The sequence below is a fragment of the Microtus pennsylvanicus genome, chromosome 2 (genome assembly GCF_037038515.1).
Source record: "Microtus pennsylvanicus isolate mMicPen1 chromosome 2, mMicPen1.hap1, whole genome shotgun sequence".
In the NCBI taxonomy this organism is placed as follows: Eukaryota; Metazoa; Chordata; class Mammalia; order Rodentia; family Cricetidae; genus Microtus; species Microtus pennsylvanicus.
Genome location: NC_134580.1, coordinates 104,235,621 through 104,256,579, shown reverse-complemented (window position 1 = coordinate 104,256,579; position 20,959 = coordinate 104,235,621). Strand labels below are relative to the sequence as shown.

At 39.4% G+C, this 20,959-nt stretch overlaps 1 protein-coding gene across 1 annotated transcript in view; it reads left to right on the top strand.

The window, feature by feature from the left end:
- The window catches only part of Fam227b (family with sequence similarity 227 member B), a 151,457-nt gene that overhangs the window by 14,415 nt on the left and 116,083 nt on the right, over positions 1 to 20,959 (top strand). The window contains 6 exon segments of the mRNA XM_075962047.1: positions 352 to 419; positions 1,299 to 1,334; positions 1,843 to 1,947; positions 8,432 to 8,530; positions 9,945 to 10,046; positions 14,380 to 14,506. Coding sequence (XP_075818162.1) covers positions 352 to 419; positions 1,299 to 1,334; positions 1,843 to 1,947; positions 8,432 to 8,530; positions 9,945 to 10,046; positions 14,380 to 14,506 — 537 coding nt within the window.

Sequence of the window (20,959 nt, the reverse complement as noted above, 5' to 3'; positions counted from 1 at the left end):
TATCTTTCACTGGGCCATTCACCATGGTACTGCATTTTGTCGAATTTAAGGTAATCTTGAAACTGGCAAATCTATGTAGCTGAATGATTTTTTAAAAAACATGACTTCTTTGTTAGATATCAGCTGAGGTAAAATGTTAGCTACTATAGTACCACAGCCATGGTAAGTGGGCTTGATGTTTTGGGAAAACAAAAGGAATTAGAAGATAGCAACAGTTCCACTATTTACTAAGGGTGTGTGCTTGTCAAAAAATTTTAATTAGTTTCATTGACTAGTTTTATATATAATTAGATATCTAGAATTTTCCTGGTTTTGATTTTTTTCACTGTTGCCAATTCCTTTTTCTTAAAGGTTCACATATAAATCTGGAAAACTACAAGACCTTCTTAAAAGAACACTGTAGGCAGAGGAAGATAATGGTATGATGTTAGTGTTTACCATCTCTCAAAAATGTATTTTCATAGGAAATGTAAATGCTGTTGCTCTACAGATAAGAACTAATAATGCTTTAAAACTGTTCTAGGACAGGCTCCAAAGCCACAGAGAAACCCTGTCTCAAAACAAACAAACAAACAATAAAACTGTCCTTTCAGTCTTTGTTAAGTAACATTTCTGCTTGAAGATTTAGAAACTTATTTTTTGACACTTAGTGTTATAGCCCTGAAATCATCACGTCATAAGTTAGTTGAGATTAATTTTAATAGATATATATTATATAATACATATGATTTATGCAATATATAATAATATGTATTGTGTGATATATATATGCATGCATATATATGTACGTATATGGAAGTTTTCCTGTCCTGCAGCTACCCTCCAATAAACACAGAGACTTCTGTTAATTATAAATGCCCAGGCAATGACTCAGACTTATTATGAGCTAACTCTTATATTGAAATTAACCCATATTTCTATCTGTACTTTGCAAGATGGCTCGTGGCTTATTACCTGGTTTTTTTACATGTCCTGTTTCCTCAGTGACTGACTGGCTTCTCTGGTGACTCTCCTGACTCTACCCTTTTGTCTCTCATCATTCTTTCTGTGTCAGGCTGTCTTACCCAATCTCTTCTTGCCCTGCTATTTGCCAATCAGTTTTTATTAACAATGAGCATAATCTACAGCATGCATATATGTGTATATCTCTTTGTTTGGTTCTTTAATAAGTGATTATGTGAACCAAAACTTTATTAATTATTGTCAAATATAAATATTTTGGGGGGTTATTTATCAGTATTTTAATGTAAAAATCCTTTAATTTAGAATTTTAAATATTTTGTTTTGAAATTTTCCAGCTTTCTGATGAAATGGAGACAGAGAAGAATATAGAGGTATTCCAATTTTCTATACTGCCAGAATATGTATCGGGTATATTATATAGGGCCACAAGAATACTTATAATGCTATAAATGTAGATATAACTATAAATTTGTACTCCAAGAAAGAGAGTCTAGGACAGGCTTAGAAAACATTCTGTTCTACCCTGTTCTTCTGTCTTTATGCATGGCCTATCTAAAATATTTGATATTTTGAGTATATGCTAAAATATGTTCAAAATATGATCCCATTTTGTTTTAAAATTTGTATTACAAATATACAAATGCTTTTAATTTCTCAGAAACAAAATAGATGAAATTTTTTCCTAGGAGATATATATATATATATATATATATATATATATATATATATATATATATATATATAATTTTTGATGTAGTAACATAAAATAGCATTATTGTGTTTTTTAAATGGTAAATATTTGTCTTCTGAAGTAATATGAAACCACTATATTAAGAAGAGAAATAATTTTTGTTAAACAACATTTCCACTTTTTTCTAGGGTTGCAACTTCTCAGGATTCAAAGAAAATGAACTAACACAATTACCGAGACATTTGGATGCTAAACAAATTTATCTTTATATTTTAAGAAACAATAACTTTGAGGTACATAAATATTATTTTATTTTTATCCTATAGTAAAACTTGAGAATGTGGTGTCATGAATCAGGCCTTTATTTAAAACTATGAGAAGTTAGATTTTAAACAAATTTGATACTTCGAACATTAAGTTTTGAAAGAAATACTAGTGATGTTTAATTCTGTTTACTAGAAAAAATGTGTTGGTGCCTTAGTTTTCTATTGCTTTCACAAAATACTATAACCAAAGCAACTTATAAATTGTATTTAGTTGGGTTTATGGCTTCAGAAGGTTAGCGTCAATGATGACAGAACAAAGGTTATGGCAGCAGGAAAAGCTGAAAGTTCACAGTTTGATCCTTAAATAGAAGGCAGAGAGAGCTAACTGGGAATGACCAAACTTTTGAACCTCAAAACCCATCCCCAATGACACATTTCTCCAATAAAGCCATGCCTCTTTATCCTTCACAAACAGTTCTACCTACTTCAGACTATGTATTCAAGCATAAGGACCTATGGGGGCCATTCTCATTCAAACACTGCAGTTGGTGTGTTAGCATCTCTAGAGTCTTGATGCAAGTGTCTGTTGCCTGGGAATGTGACTATGAAATATGGTTTTCCTCCTGTGTTTCCCCTCTTATCAACTGTGCACTTTAGCAAGCTGCTTTTACTCTAAATAACTTCTGAGAATTCTTCCATATGTGACTTGTGTATTCTTTTAAAGCCCAAAAGTGTCCTGGCATACTTTTGTGTTGTGTCCTATAGTATAACCAAAGGTAAAAACTGAAAGTAGCAGATCAGTGGTATAGCACACTTTTAATCCCAGCACTTGGGAGGCAGAGACAGGCGGATCTCTGTGAGTTTGAGGCCAGCCTGGTCTACAGAGTAAGTTCTAGGACAGGCTCAAAAGCTACAGAGAAACCCTATCTCAAAAAACCAAGATAGGGATGCAACCTGGACGGCAGAGGCGGATAGAACCCAGCCGGCGGAGGCAGTCGGAGGACGCCCTCCGCAGCTGGTGGGGACCGGCTGGGACCCGAGCAGCAGCAGAGAATGCAGGCCGCAGGTGGCAGGAACCGTCCTGGCAACAGACGCAGGCTGCAGGGACCGCGCGCAACACCGAGAGCAGATCCACCCACTACAATTAAATCACAGAGGTAGGCCTTTGGTGGGCGAGGTCCCTGGCAAAGGAGGAGCCGGGCCCTATTCCTGAAGACCATTCTGAGGGGTGAGAGGGATCTTGCGCCCCCCCCCCCCGGGCAGGAACCAGGAAACAGAGCGAGGGGATTTTGTAAGAGGAGCCCCTGGCCAGCAGGGAAACCTGAACCAGTTTTAAAAAACCCATTAGATAGCATCGATAGGAGGAGATGGGCAGGCGCCAAGGCAAAAATTCACCCAATAATCTCAAAAAAAAAAAACATGAAAACACCAGAACCCAATGATCTTATAACAGAAGGTCTTCAACACCCTAACACAGAAGAAGTGGGAAAAATTGACTTTATAAAAAAAATAGAGTCCCTTAAACAACATGTGAAAAATGCCCTTATAGAAATGAATGAGAAGTATAACCAAAAGTTTGAAGAAATGAGTAAATACGTACATGATACCCTGGGAAACCAAGAAAGAACGATCAAACAGGTAATGGAAACAGTTCAAGAATTGAAAACTGAAATGGAAGCAAGGAAGAAAACACAAACGGAGGACCAGTTGGATAGGGAAAATCTAGGTCAATGAGCAGAGCCTACAGAAACAAGCATAATCAATTGAATACAAGAGATAGAAGAAAGAATCTCAGATTCTGAGGATACCATAGAGAAAATAAACGCACTGATCAAAGAAAACAGCAAAGCCAACAAATTCTCATCACAAAACATTCAGGAATTATGGGGCGCAATAAAAAGACCAAACCTAAGAATAATAGAAATAGAAGAAGGAAAAGAGTCACAGCTCAAAGGCCCAGAAAATATTTTTACAAAATTATGGAAGAAAACTTTCCCAACATAAAGAAAGATATTCCTTTGAATGTTCAAGAAGCATACAGAACACCAAACAGACTGGATCAAAGAAAAACATCCCCTCGCCATATAATAATCAAAACACAAAATATACAGGTTAAAGAAAGAATATTAAGAGCTGCAAAGGAAAAAGGCCAAGTAACTTATAAAGGTAAACTGATCAGATTTACACCTGACTGATGGAGGAAGGTCATTGGTTAAAAAAATAAAGAAACTGCTTGGCTGGCCCTCATAGGTTAAAACATAGGTGGGAGGAGTAAACAGAACAGAATGCTGGGAGGAAGAGGAAGTGAGCTCAGACTCTACAGCTGTCCTCTCTGGAGCAGAGGCCTCAGAAGAGACGCCATGCCCCGCTTCCAGGCAGACACACGCGATGAAGCTCCGACCCAGGATGGACGTAGGCACCGGGTAAGACCGGTGCTCACAGATTATTAGAGATGGGTTGATCGGGATATCAGAATTAGCCAGTAAGGGCTAGAGCTAAAGGGTCAAGCAGTGTTTAAAAGAATACAGTGTCCGTGTAATTATTTCGGGGCATAAGCTTAAGCTAGCCATGTGGGCAGCCAGGTGTTGGGGACGCAGCCCCGCCGCTCCTATTACTACAGATGGCACCCAGACGTGTGGACAACTGAATCTACTGAAAGCCTGAGAAAGCTTGGGAAAGAGTAAAGCATGTTTTCTTGGTAGCAGCCATTTCTCGGTTCTACTCTGCTTGCTAGAGGCAAGCAAGCGCTCTCATCTAAGAGAGGCTTCCTGACTCAGCTTCAGCTGCTAAACCCTGCAGCTCTTAAGACACAAACGGTATTGACGAAAAGCTGAATGCATGCTTTTCGGTTTTCAGCCGTAGCAGGAAAAAAGCTGCACCATTTAAAAATGCTGGTTTTCTGGGCCATCCTGCCAGGGCAAACTCTGACTCTTTTACGCAGGCAGTTCGTGTGGTTTGCAAGCACAGGCTGCCGAAGCTCGCTTGCTGGCAGGGACATTGAAACACTGTAGACTTGTGGCACTGAACGCGGCTCTCGCCTGTACTTCAGCCACAAGGTTGGAATGGCAGAAAGCTAAGGAATGGGCTACATCTAGCCAGCAAAGCCACGGCTTTAGTCCTACTGAGATTGCTTGGTTAATTAAAGACTCATGTGGTCAGAAAAACAGAGAGAGATATAGTAAAGAGAGTGTCAAAGACAAAGAAAATTTTTAAATGATTTACAGTGTTAAAAATATATGCAGACTAAAAGTTAAAATTCTTAAAGTAAAAAACAAAAAAAAAGGAAGAGAGTTGTTAGGTGTGGTAGTACACACCTTTAATCCCAACACTTGGGAGGCAGAGGGAGATTGACCTCTGTGACTTCAAGGTGTGGTAGCACATGCCTTTAATCCCAGTGCCTAGAAGGCAGAGACAAACAGATCTCTGTGAGTTCAAGGTGTAGTAGTGTACACCTTTAATCCCAATGCCTGGGAGGCAGAGACAGGGGGATCTCTGGGAGTTCAAGGACAGCCTGGTCTACAGAGTTATTCCAGGTCAAAGATACAGAGAACCTGTCTCAAAAAGCAAAAAATAAAAGTAAAAATAAACAAAATAGAGGTTAAAATAAAGCGCACAAAGATGGAAAATACACAGAGAATTTTGATACTGTATGCTATTATGCTCTCTTTGAATTGTTTGAATGCTGAGGAAGGAGCAAGAGCTGCTAAAAGATATTTGTTTATAAATGCTGCTGAACTAATCCAACATAGATATTTTGAAAATGCCTTGACTTTGAAATTTGGATCTAAGGACATGATGCTTTGGAAAGGAGTTTCTTATTTTGTTTTCACAGAGGATGAGACCCTGTTCATTTCTTCTATTCCGATTTGGTATGATGGACCACACCCTCCTGAAGGGTTGCTATGAACACCTTCAGAAAATTGCTTCGCTCAACTGCCAACTGAGATGAAACTAGCACACAGGTTATACCATGAAAGACCTAATTAAGGACGCCCCCATTCAGCAGGAAGCAGTTTGGAGAGAAAAAACTGCGCCCACTTATGTAAAAGAAATATTACATATATATGTATAAATATATATTACATATATAAAAGCACCCACTTATGTAAAAGAAATATTACATATATATGTATACATATATATATATTACACACATATATATAAAAGCACCCACTTATGTAAAAGAAATATTACATATATATGTATAAATATATATATTACACATATATATAGAAGCACCCACTTATGTAAAAGAAATATTACATATATATGTATAAATATATATATATTACATATATATAGAAGCACCCACTTATGTAAAAGAAATATTACATAAGTGGGTGCTTTTATATTAGGGGCGTAGATATTCAGGATTGAGACGTCATCCTGACGAATTGTTCCTTTTATGAGTATAAAGTGTCCATCTTGATCTCTTCTGATTGATTTTAGTTTGAAGTCAGTTTTGTTAGAAATTAATATGGCCACACCTGCTTTTTTCTTAGGACCATTTGCTTGAAAGACCTTTTCCCAACCCTTTACTCTGAGTAGATACCTGTCTTTGTGGTTGAGATGTGTTTCTTGCAAACAGCAGAATGTTGGATCCTGTTTTCGTATCCAATCTCTTAGCCTGTGCCTTTTTATAGGTGAATTGAGACCATTAATATTTAGTGATATTAATGACCAGTGGTTGTTTACTCCGGTTATTCTTATTGGTTTTGGTAGCAGAGTTTTTGTGTCTCCCTTCTTTGAGTTGTGCTGGTGAAGGGTCGCTAGATGCCTGAGTTATTGTAGGCAGTGTTGGCAATGTTGGGTTCCTTGGGTTGCAATTTTCCTTCTATTACTTTCTGTAGGGCTGGATTCGTGGCTACGTATTTTTTAAATGTGTTCTTATCCTGGAATTTCTTGATTTCTCCATTAATAGTGAACAGTAGCTTGGCTGGGTATAGTAGTCTGGGTTTGCATCCATGGTCTCTTAGCTTCTGAAGTACCTCTATCCAGGACCTGCTGGCTTTCATGGTTTCCATAGAGAAGTCAGCTGTAAGTCTGATCAGTTTACCTTTATTAGTTACTTGGCCTTTTTCCTTTGCAGCTCTTAATATTCTTTCTTGAACCTGTGTATTTAGTGTTTTGATTATTATATGGCAAGGGGATGTTTTCCTTTGATCCAGTCTGTTTGGCGTTCTGTATGCTTCTTGAATATTCAAAGGAATATCTTTCTTTATGTTGGGAAAGTTTTCTTCTATAATTTTGTTCAAAATATTTTCTGGGCCTTTGAGCTGTGACTCTTCTCCTTCTTCTATTCCTATTATTCTTAGGTTTCGTCTTTTTATTGTGTCCCATATTTCCTGAATGTTTTGTGATGAGAATTTGTTGGCTTTGCTGTTTTCTTTGATCAGTGCGTTTATTTTCTCTATGGTGTCCTCAGAATCTGAGATTCTTTCTTCTATCTCTTGTATTCTATTGATTATGCTTGTTTCTGTAGGCTCTGCTCATTGACCTAGATTTTCCCTATCCAACTGGTCCTCCGTTTGTGTTTTCTTCCTTGCTTCCATTTCAGTTTTCAATTCTTGAACTGTTTCCATTACCTGTTTGATCGTTCTTTCTTGGTTTCCCAGGGTATCATGTACGTATTTACTCATTTCTTCAAACTTTTGGTTATACTTCTCATTCATTTCTATAAGGGCATTTTTCACATGTTGTTTAAGGGACTCTATTGCTTTCATAAAGTCAATTTTTTCCACTTCTTCTGTGTTAGGGTGTTCAAGTCCTTCTGTTATAAGATCATTGGGTTCTGGTGTTTTCATGTTTTTTTTTGAGATTATTGGGTGAATTTTTGCCTTGGCGCCTGCCCATCTCCTCCTTTCGATGCTATCTAATGAGTCTTTTAAAACCAGTTCAGGTTTCCTGCTGGCCAGGGGCTCCTCTTAAAAAATGCCCTTGCTCTGTGTCCTGGCTCCTGCCAGGGGCCACGATTTCTCTCACCCCTCAGAAGGGTCTTCGGGAACAGGACCCGGCTCCTCTTTTGCCAGGGACCTTGCCAACCAAAGGCCTACCTCTTTGATTTAATTGTAGTGGGGCGATCTGCTCTCGGTGTTGCGCACCGGTCCCCGCCGCCAGCGTTCCCCGTGTTTTGTCCGCCACGGCACAGGTCCCCAGCATCCACCTCTATTATAGTTTTTTCTGATGAAAATGTAATGTTCGAATCAAGATATACTATAAGTACAGAATACATTACATCATTTTCAAATCCTTAGCCCTAAAGATGCAAAATATTTTATTAATACTTTATCCATTATGTGTTGATAGGACAACATTCTAAATATATTTGGTTAAATAAAGTATGTCATCAAGCTTAATTTCACTCATGGTTTTTAATGTAACTTCTAGTACAGTTAATATCATTCATTCATGAATATTGTAAGTATCTGTCAGGATGTTCTGTTACCTTATTCTGTATAAAGCATATTTACATAACTATATTTAGTAACATGTTTTGATTTGTTATCCATAGGAAAAGGTATTTAAAGTCTGGAAAACCTATTTTCTCTCAGACTGCTCCATTGCTCTCTTGCATGACTCTTTTTGGTGGTGGTTTCTCCATAAATTCAAGGTAAATGACATTTTAAAATTCTGTAAAAACATTAATTTGTAGCATAATTATTTTTCAGTAGAAGTAATAATACAAAAGTTTTTTACATGGATAACTTTTTGAGCATTCCACAGACTAAAATCCCATTTAAACTTTCTTCTTTCAGAAGAATTAAAATTCCAATAAGAATTTCAACAAACTGGATTTCTCGTCTGTCAGGAAAGATAAGGGAGAGCCAGTATGGTAGCAAATAATAAAGTTATATCTTTGCATTTTATTATATGCTGGTAGATGAACAGAAGGTATATTGAAAATCAGTAACTGTGAGGATTTAGAAGAGAGACTGACAGAGAACCTTTGGTTGATTCAGAAAAGTGAGAATTTGAATCTGGGAAAAAATGAGAAGAAAGTGAAATGGGTAGCACCAGAGGCACTGCTCGACCAGAATTTCAGTAAGAATAAATACCTGAAAGCCACCTAAAAATTTGGCTCCCCAAAATGATGCAAAAAAATTGAAGGTGGCCCACTCTGTGACTCCCCAAACCACAGTCATCTGAGTGCACATGGCAGTGCAAGCCCTTCACCAGTAGCACTACCCCACTTCCAGGACCAGAGTTCACATCAGAGGGCTGAACACAGTACACAGGTACACAGCCCATGCCCATCTAACCCTGCCCTGTGACTCCAAACACAGCTGAGTACCATGTGCACAGCATGTGTTCCACAAAAGCCCCTAGCTGACCTGGACCACTTCTGAAGCCCCAATTACATATCAGCATTGTGTCCCCAAGACCGAACCTCAAGCATGACCCAGCAATTTCAAAGATCAACTCAGTTTAGGTAACAACGGAGAGAAATCCAAATGCACACTCGACAGAGGTGGGTCAGATATTCAAACTATACAGCCAGTAACACTGCTCTATCTGTACAGTTCCTACACAAACAACATGAAAAGCCAAAACAATGCCACTTCAAAAAATTAGTACCCCCCACAGTAATTTTCCCTGAGGAAAACAACCTAGATGACACACAAGATAATGAACTCAAAATAGCAATTTTAGATATGTGCAAGGAGCTCAAGGAACATATGAATAAATGCCAGAACAATGATTTAGAATACACAAGCAAAGAGTTGAGTATGTATATATGTATGTATATATGACTGTCATCTAAGAAGGTAGGCTATAGCCCCATCCAATGTAGTGCAAAGAAATGACAGAGCTACCATTCGAACTCCACTGTGATGCCAAAACCAATGGCTCTTTCATTATACTGGTCAAACTACCCTTTAATAAAAGACTATATTCTTATATAACATATATACAGATGTATGTATGTATATGTATACTGTATTACATGTAATAGTATTGTACACAGAATTTCCTAATATAAATTGTAATGTTGACCCTAATTGCATACATGCATCTCCTTTAAGCCTGACAGAAGAGATCAAGATTCCTTGTTTGACAGAATCTCAGAAAGTTATGTAACACTTTTCATAAGAATACCTCATAGGAAAAAGGATGCATTCTTTCAGGTACATGTAAAAACTTAACAGTTGTAATAATTATCTTCATAGTGTATGAAAAATATATTTTGTTTAAATATATATTTTGGTTACCTTTCAACCAAAAATTCTCTGATGTAAAAATAGAACTATTTTAAAGCTATGTTTTACCACCATGACCACTACCCAGAATATTGTGTTCTCTGGACTGATAGTCTTAGAGTCGCTGTAGTTCTGTAGTTGTGTGGGTTGGAAACTGGTGACTGCTCTGTAGATATATTCTTGCTTTTGTTCTATTTACCTATAAAAATATCATTTTCTTTTACTCTATAATAAATCTTTTACTCCATGTAAGTGAAACTGGCTAGTTTATATTATACTTACTGAATAAGCTATGAACTAAATATTTATTTTCATTTCTGTTAATTAATAAGTAAATTAATCAAAATAATATTTTGGTAAAGTGAGAAAATATATGGAATTCTTCTAATGTTTTAAATATTAATAATACTTCAAAACACAAGCAATATTCAAGTATCTGTTGCTTTAGCAATCTGTAAATCAGAAGTGTAAAACATTTTGGATATAAATGTTTCACATTGTTTAACATAACATAATATACCATTAATGAAAGTATAATTCTAAATGTAAGGATTTGTCAGATACTTGCATTCTATCTTGGTTTATCTTACACTTCCATAAAGTGTGGTCAGGAAGACTGTAGTGAACTGGGTATTGGGTCTGAAAGACATGTCCGCTATGGGCAGCACCGTCGCATTGGCTGCTGTCCTGGAGTCCATGGAATGGAGAAAGCAAGCTGAACACGAGCATGCATCTCCCTTGCTTCCTGACTGTGGGTGCCATGTGGCCAAGTCCCTCAAGCTCCTGCTGCCACGGCTTCCCTGCTGTAACAGACTGCACCCTGGAACTATGGGCCGGAATAAGCTTACTCTCCTTCGAGCTGCTTTATCACTGACACAGGAAAAAGAAACTAAAAAAATCTTTTTGTAATCACCAGTAGGTGGCTCAGTCACACATGCATACACACACACACACACACACACACACACACACACACACACACACACGAGAAGTCCCTCTTAGACAACCTGTTTAACATTTTAATTTTAACTATTAATAGAACTTTTGTGCCACTGATAATATGTGACCATTTGGGTAATGAAGATATTCAGAACTCCCTTAATAAAATTAGATACACCAATTTATCACAAAATTCATTCCCTCACACATCCTTCCTGCCATCACCACCCCAGTCAAGGATGCCCTAAAAGGACTGTAATCCAGCAAATCTGAGCACTATTTGATTAGAATATAAATCTAAAATGAAGCTATCACCAATGCTGTTTTCTTTAGACACCCCAGGAGGAACTCATCTTGTATTTCTTTTGTCCCTGGTGTCAGGACCTGACATCTTTCTTGGACCTATGCTGCCGTCACTGCTCTCTCCCTTCTGCTGTCACATTGCCTTCTCCTCTTCTGGAGTCGGTCTGCTCAGTTTCCCTCATAATGCTATGTGAAACTACTGTTAGAATCTACACGATAATATAGAGTACTCTCATCTGCCCCATGACTTCAGCTTCCTTCGTCCTAACTGGAGTCGGTCTGCTCAGTTTCCCTCATAATGCTATGTGAAACTACTGTTAGAATCTACACGATAATATAGAGTACTCTCATCTGCCCCATGACTTCAGCTTCCTTCGTCCTAACTGGAGTCAGTCTGCTCAGTTTCCCTCATAATGCTATGTGAAACTACTGTTAGAATCTACACGATAATATAGAGTACTCTCATCTGCCCCATGACTTCAGCTTCCTTCGTCCTAACTGGAGTCAGTCTGCTCAGTTTCCCTCATAATGCTATGTGAAACTACTGTTAGAATCTACACGATAATATAGAGTACTCTCATCTGCCCCATGACTTCAGCTTCCTTCGTCCTAACTGGAGTCAGTCTGCTCAGTTTCCCTCATAATGCTATGTGAAACTACTGTTAGAATCTACACGATAATATAGAGTACTCTCATCTGCCCCATGACTTCAGCTTCCTTCGTCCTAACTGGAGTCGGTCTGCTCAGTTTCCCTCATAATGCTATGTGAAACTACTGTTAGAATCTACACGATAATATAGAGTACTCTCATCTGCCCCATGACTTCAGCTTCCTTCGTCCTAACTGACATTTACAGGTACGAGGAATTAGAACACGTGCAGTTTGGAGTTCATTAGTTGGTGCACTACAGTGGCCATTATGGACTTCTCTAATGCTAGAACTTTAATCAAATGGGGGTCTTAGTTCATGATTGTCAATATTTATCTGAATTCAGAGAACCACAATAGAGCTATCTTGTGTCTTTAATATAAAAAGATGGTCTCTCTCAGTGTTTACCCCTCAAGAAAGATGTAATAGCTGGAGTATCTGAAAGCTAGGCTGTCACGTAGGAGCATGGCTTGAGAGGGGCTGGCCAATGGGCCATCTGGAATAGGATGTAGAGGCAGCAGTGCTGGTTGACAAGGTACAAAACCGTGGTATTCTCTTCAGATGGCCCAGCCCAGAACCCCAGCTGCAGGGAAAAGGTACAATAGCTAATAATGCTCCATGCTAGCTAGGGCAGACCAAATCAGCTTTAAGACTTCCACTCCAGGAAAGAGGGAGTAGGTTGCTGTTACCCTTCCACCTGAGAAACCTTTCAACTTTAAGGGTGTCTAAGCCTCTGTTATATTCTTGCATCTTTTAAAAAATGTATTTATCCTTACTGGCTTGTTTCCACATGTGTGTGTAAGGATGTGGATACACATGGGGCGTGGAGAAGTGAGAGGATATCTTTCGGAAACCAGTTCCCCTCCTACCAGGAGTTCCAAGGATCAAATTGAGGTTGCCAGGCTTTTGCCCACGGACATACTAGTATGTCTCTAGTCAGATATTCTTGCATATTCTAAGACACGTAGAACAGACTTCATTCTGGGTAAAATGGCCCTTCCCTGGAAATGCTAGAGAAGGCACAGGGAAGGAATAAGTAGGAGAGGAAAGCTACATATCCTGTGCCCGCCAGGACCAGGTGGAGCTGCTGGGCTCAGTAGATCCTGCTCTTTTCCTGAAGAGTGTACTCTTGTTTGCTCCAGTTAAACTCTTGGCTGGTTTGTTGCCATGTCCCTTCTGAATTCTTCCAGAGCATAAGAACCAAAAGTGCTGCTGGGGGGTGAGACCAGAGGAAAATGGAGACCTCCCTGTGACTATGGGAGGATATTGGTAGTGTTGTAATTTTGTTGCTATCTCATTTTAGTTTTAATAATTAATACTGGTTATAACATATAAACTAACACGACCAAGTAACAAATATCTTAAAATATACTTTTCATTGTGATCACTATCTAGATTATTTTTCAGAAAATAACCATAGCAAGTTAAATGAAATCAATAGCTAATCAAGCCAATTACCCATGACTGTAGTGGTCATAGACCCTGACCCTACTACTGCCGTCTTCCTAAATCAATATAATTTCTAACTGTATTCTATATATGCCTATACCCACAGAGAAGTGTAGCTCTCGCTGCTCATCGAATTGGTTTCTTTTAGCAGCAAGCAGAGACCATTACAGAGATATAAAATTGATCAAAACCAGAGAATAAGTGACCATTTGGCATCTACCCCTAATCGGTACATCTACAATGTAACCCCTACACCCAGGAGATGGTAAAAGCCAGAGGACCGGGATACTTGCTATGAGACAGTGTCCTCTGACATGACAGGGAAGGGAAAGGATATGGCTTCCTAAACATGGCCTGCATATTAAGAATACGAGTAGACATACCAGTGTGGACAGGGAAATGTTTGCAAGACTTTACCCCTAGCTCAAGAGCTACAAGCAATCATGAGCTGCTGAGAGATGCAGAGCCAGTTTTCTTCAAGGATGAGGCCCTGGTAGGTTTTCCAATCCCGAGTGGCTAGTCCGAACACGTGTACAGGAACAGCACCAAACTGACTCAAGGTGATGTATGTGTTTGAGAGGGAGTAGAAAGGGACGCAGGAGGAGCTGGAGGAGAAGCGTGGAAATTATGCAAATGCAGTTCTCTGGTGAGAATCTAGAACAAAATGTTGAAATTTACACTTAATAAAAGAATAGCTAGTCAAACTCTGCCTTTATTCAGGAGTACTTACAAAGCACTATAGGTAGACTCATTTTTTAGCTGTTTTTTTTTTTTGCTTGTGTCCCTCAATTAGAGTTAAAATAGCTAAAGGAAAGCTGTAAAGGGGGCACACGTATTCCACAAACTAATCATTTCTTTGCTATTATTATTATGTATTATACATGAACTATGACAGCCACCTAACATGGCTCCTTTCCGGCAGGTGTATCCCAATTGTTTGGCCCAGGCTATCTATGCAGCATTCCAGGAATCATTTCCAGAATCCAGTGACCTCTTCAATAGTGAATTTAAAGAAGAGCTAGGAAACACAATTTTTCTTTGGTTGTCAGGTATGAGTATGTCATTTAAGTATTGATTATTTGGTTCTAATTATTTTTAGATTGAAGTATTCTGCTCCAATCAAAATATTGATGACTTATAAAACAGGCCATACCAATGTCTGCTTTAAAGTTATCATTACTCTGAAATTTTCATTATTAAAGTTAATTACTTATTGGCATTATAATTCAGCCAAATCTTTGTTTGTTTGGGATAAAGTCTGTACCTAGCCTTGGCATTCCAGAAACTCACTCACCCTGTAGAACAAACTAGCCTCTAACTCACAGAGATCTGCCTGCCCCTGCCTCCTGAGTGCTGGGATTAAAGGTGTGCACCACCTTTTATCAAGTCAGATAATTTTAAGTGGTGAAATTATTATTGAAAACAGAATTTCTTCAAAACTGACATTGATATGTGTATGTGTGTGTATGTGTGTGCGTGTGTGTTTGCAGTGTAGTCTGCATACCAAGATAAATACATCAAGCTGCTATGAAGAGCAGAAGTTATCCTGCATATCCACTATTGACAAAGTTGTGTCAATGCCCAAATTTGAATGTTGAATCCCTAACCCTATAACACCTTTTAATGTGACTGTATTTGAAAATAGGTCTTTAAAAGAAGAAATTAAGATTTAACATGTTTGGTCATGTAGTTGATGGCTAAAACCAATAGGATGAGCGCTCTCATGAGAAGATGGAGAAAGGAAGGATGTAAGCGAGATTGAAGGGAAGGAAATACTAGTGTCTTGAACAACACAAAATAGCTCAGTATTCTAGCCATGAACAAAAGTAGCCTGAGGGAAGACTCAGGAGTTCCATTAGAACCTGCAGTAAAAGGTAGAGAGGAGGAGGAAGAGTATGTAATTCTTCACACCTGTGCACTCCAGACCTCGTCTCTGTTGTGCTCCACAAGTAACCCTGAATCATACACTATTACCAAAGTTGTACCAAGGCTACTGCTCCTACCCACTCTGGGATCTCAATTCCCTGAACTGTTACTATTCTGTGTCGTATTGACCCCGAGCAAATGCTGTAGTACATGGTCCTCTAGGGATATATAGCCATTGCGTCTCTACATCCCCAGGCTTTTCCACCACTGTGGCATGCTAGGCCTGTGCAGTAAGTCCTGCTAGAGCCTAACCCTGGGCCTGCTACAGAGTCACCCAGACTCGCCAGTCACTAGTGCCCACAGCCTCTGAGAACATGAGCTGACCTCGTATTCAGTCTTCTAGGGACCCAGAGAATTAGCCACCAATGCAGTAGTGCCTTCTGGTGCCCCTGCTAAAGTGTTAGCCACCTATCAAGAGTGTCGGCTAACAAGAGAAGTCACAACTTCTGAGTCCCAGGTCAGCCAGTATCATGACTTACCTATAAACTGTGCCCCCACTTTCCTGGTGAAAGGGTCACAGTTCCCCACCCCTTTGCAGCAAGAGTGATGCCTTCAAAGTCTGCCAAGCAAGCAGTCCTCATCCCCAGTGAGTAGCAACATTGCTGCTCTACCAGATGAAGAGGCATCAGTGGACAGACTAAAGATGTGTAGAACAGGACAGAAAAATGACATCACCAAAGGAACAGAATGTTTCTCTAGTAACCAAATCCCGAAAAGCTGAAGTTAGATATTTCTAGAAATCAAAGTAAAAATTATCATTTTACAGAAATCCAATGAAACTCGAGAGAGTATGGAGAGAGTGAGACCAGAGAATGACATATGATCTGCCGATATCTCCAATTGCCGCGCACCGCGCCCCTGTGTCTGCGTTCTGTGCACTGGCACCCAGTTCACGAGCTTTGGGCAAGGGGGCTGGAGGTTAAAATACACAGACACACACAGACAGAGACAGCGACACAGGCCATCCTTGAATTCCCCAAGAATGCTCTCTTTATTGTGTTCAGGGGCAGATTATATAGAGATAGCCACGCCCCAGCCAAACCCACCAGAAACCACTCTCCTGCCATCAGGAACTCCTGAAGGTCTTGTGCTCAGAGCAGCTGTAGGCACTCAGATCAGGGGATTACAAGAAATTCAGGATCTGGGGTCTCACTGCTCCCAACAATGATCTACACAGAGCCAACAAATACATAGACATGACTCTTTTTAAAAAATATTTATTTATTTACTTATTATGTATACAATATTCTGTTTGTGTGTATGCCTGCAGGCCAGAAGAGGGCACCAGACCTCATTACAGATGGTTGTGAGCCACCATGTGGTTGCTGGGAATTGAACTCAGGACCTTTGGAAGAGCAGGCAATGCTCTTAACCACTGAGCCATCTCTCCAGCCCTAGACATGACTCTTAAAAGGACCAAACCTTAGAGCTGAAAACTTTTAATTAGAGAACTTCACTGGAGGATTACACAAAGCAGAAAATGAATTTGTAAACTTGGAGACAGGCCCTTTTAAATTAAACAGAGAAAAACAAAGACAAAGAATGACATGAAAAAGCCTATGGGATTCATAAGATTCATACATTTAATGAAAAAATTTCTACATTATCTGTGTAACCAAGTTCCAGCTTGTGAAGACAGATGCAGGAAAAAATATTCAATGAAATGGCTACTGAAGACATCCCAGGTCATGAGATGCACTTCTATCTATATCTGTGACTCTCAGAGGCCCACTAAGCAATCATCCAACCCAGTAAAGCATCAAGAGTGAAACACTGGCTCAAATACAGGGAAAGCCCATCGGACTGTAGGGACTTCTCAAAAGAAGTCTTGAATGCTAAGAAAGGGGCGATATAGTTCAAGTGATGAAAAAAAAATGCCAGTCAAGAAGACTTTATCTAGCAAAGCAGTCCTGTGATAATGAAGGAGGAATAGCCTTTTACAGACAAGCAGCACCAAGGGACTTTGTCACCACCAGGCGTGGTTGCGATAAACACTTTAAGGAGTTCCACCTGCAGAAATGAAAGCACAGTGTGTTCATCACAAGGACAGTGAACAACTTAGGAAAAGAAGGGTTGATTTTAGCATGTGGTTTCACAGTGAAGAAGACATGGTGGCTGAGGCTCTGGCCTTGTTGAAGAAGCTTGTGCCTAGTCATCATAGTGAGAAGACAGAAAGCTAGGAAAGACATAGGCCAGAGCCAAGCAGAGGCTGTAGGTTCATCTCCAGTCACTTCATTCCACCAGCCAGGCCTCATCTCCTAAAGTTTCTACAGCCTCCTAAGATAGTACCACCAGCTGGAGACCGGGTGTTCAAAGACATCATCCTGAGAGCATAGTGTATATCCATGCCATGAAATTCTTTCCCTATCCCCTGTAGGATTATGGCTGTCTCCTAATGCAATAATACGTTCAGTTCAACCACAGAGGTTGCCCTAGTCATACACTTCCAGAATTTTTCAAAGTCCACAGTTGATAAATTTCTTCTAAGACTGTAAGCCCTTATAAAATAAAACAAGTTCTGTGTGTCCAGCATCCAATGGCGCACACATTCCATTCCACAAGGAAGAATGATGGCATAGTGAGAAGTGAGGGTGCCGAAGCGATCCTAAAGGTCGCCTGGGAAAGTATCAAACCCTGCACCTCTGTATCTGCACCATCTGTCCTCCAGCCTCCTTAGAGAGCCCCACTCCTCCAACTATGTTATCCGTGGTGCATGTGGCCCCTCTTTTGGGTTGACTCCCCTCCATGTTTGTAGCTCTCCTAAGCAAACACCTAATGTTTCTAGCACTCTGATGTCTCTGCCACAGCTTAGGCTGCACCTTCACAATTTCATGGGATCGTCTCTTGGGATCTCCTTGCAAGGGAATCCAACCCTGCCGCACATTGCCTGGCCTCATTAGCTTTCTGGGACGGCACAAGCTGCTGTGACGCCTCGCTCTTGCATCGTGCATGCTATAGAATCAGTCCCATGTGGATACCCACTCCAAGTGCTACAGATAGTCAGGAGGTAGGGTGGCTCCTTTCTGCCATGGCTACGTCGTCCTCTGCTTTTGTGGCTGGAAAACACTTTCCTAGTTGGTTATTTCTGAGCAGAAAATAACTGTGGTGGCCTTCTCAGTTCAGGCTCTCTCAAGTGACTTTCATCTTCACAAGCTAGAGCCTTAAATGGATGGGGTCTTGCCTGCCCATCAGGGCACTTTCCCTCTTGTCCCAGTGCAAACGGCAACATTCCTCTTCTCCCCTCATGTCATATGGATAGAACCAGTGATCTAGAAACAAATGGGGATGCTAAGTCTTTCCTGTCAATGAGTGCTTGGAATGTACGTTAGTTATATTCTCCAATACAAATGCATGAAGTAGATTTCTAAAAAAGGAAGGATGAAAAAAGGACTAATAAGGCTCTCGCCTATGCGGCCTCCAAGTTACACACTTCAGCTTTTGTGTACGGACTGCTGCAAGCAGAGGAATTGAAGAGTCTGTGAGTGGCAAGCAGAGGGAGCCGGGTTAACTGCACTCACATCAGATAAAACAGAAGACAAAAATGTCATTATTTATTAATAAAGGGTTACTTTATCAACAGAATATGATAACCAAACTCAAAAGATCTAAATACATTAAGCAATTATTGACTGATGTGAAAAGACAGATAAATAGATAGCGTCAGTACTGGATATTGTAGCCAGACGACAGATTAACCAGGAAACATCGGGCTTTGTACCTTAGATGAGATGGACCTAAATTGCCACCATATTCATGGGTTCTGTGAGCGTGCTCACAACAGCTCATCCCAGCTGGGCCTGGTGACTCTTTACCCTCCCTCCCCAAAGAAAGAGATGGCTGGTCATGGAACACTTAGCCGAGTGCCCAGCGACCCTTCCCAGTCAGTTGTATGCAATTCTACAATATTTGCATGTGACCTTGGAGATTTAGCTAGAAGATATAGGTAGGAAATGATGAGGGAGGGGAGCTCCATCTGCTTAGCCATGGAGAAGCCATCACTGTTGCTGGGTGCAAAACTTCAGTGTGGCTGCTTTAAAGTCACCCACACTCCTACCCATAACCCCTGACCCCTGCTCTGTAAGTGAGCCTAGTACACTCTTAGGTCCCCTAAGTGAACTTTAGTAGAATCCTAACTTGGTTTGGTGATGGGACCTCTAGAAGGCCATCACCCAGGCTTTCATTTTTTCTTAGCAACAACAGCATAGGCAAAAAAAAAATGTACCTTAGATTGGGACATAGTTTTTTAGATGTGAAACAAAAATCAGTATTCATAAGAGAAAATCTTGGTAAACTGGATTTCATAAAAAATAAAATTTTATATATTCAGAAAGTACCTTTAATAGTATAAAAAAACAAACAATAGCCTAAAAGAAATGTTAACAAAATTCAGGGTAAAAAACTAACCAAAGAAAACAATCTCCCATGAAAAAACTGGTAAAAAGTGTGGCACCTGCCTGCAATCCCAGCTCTTGACCATCATGTGTTCTAGGATCCAAGTTCAAAATCAAAAATCAATAAATAAAAATAGGTGGAATATTTGAACAAAATGCATGATCAAATAATTTATGTGAACTCAAAGAAACAATCTCAAGTTATTAGCACAGCTGAAATAATTCAGGAAGAACTAGACAGTTCTAGTGACTGAGAGAAGAAGCAAGCAAAAACCCAAACTGAGGAAGGGCAAAACATGATGAACAATATGAAGTAGTGACTACACAGAACACTGGAAATAAAAACTGCAAGTTACTTACAAATACAGAAAGCATTTGTAAAATCTCTCCACCTAGTAAGCCAACAATCAAATGTTCCCACTTACGAGGGACATTGTAAATTAAACAGAGCATGTTGAGTCATTGGATGGAAGGCAATAAATTAGGCATATGGCCAAACAAAAATGTCTTTATGCATGCGGAAAATAAGAAATATGGGCCCGACTTCACAATAGCTGAAGTAGTACATCAGTCCTGATGAACCTCATTGGATGAATGAATAACGAAAATGTCATGGATTTATACAAAATAAACTACTACTGAGCTATAAAAAAAAATGAAACCTTGCCGTTCACAGCAGCATGGATGGAACCGGAGGTCAATAGGTGATTGGGAAAAACAAGACACTGAACAACAAAAGCCGTATGTTCTCACTCATTTAGAGAAACCAGAATCATTTCTTTAGGACAACACAAAAGAATGTGGTCACAGAAGTCTGGTAAATGTGGAAAGAGACTGAGTCACAAGCACCAAAAGTAGAGTGGAGAAGTCAGATCTAATTATTTCTCAGAACAGTAGAGGAACTATTGGTTAAAAAAACATACGATCTATTTCAAAATTACTAGAAGAAAATATAAAATTCTCAACATATAAAATATAATGATTGAATAGATAGAAATGTTTTTCCTGGTTTATTATATAGTATATACATATTTTGAATTATGATGGTATGCCCCATAAATATGTATAAATTCAAAACGAAAAGAAATATATTCTTAATCCAGCTTTCAAGGAAGAAATCATAAAGGAAATTGGAAAGTAACTTCATGATTAAAACCAAATCTAAATATCAAAAACCATGGTAAA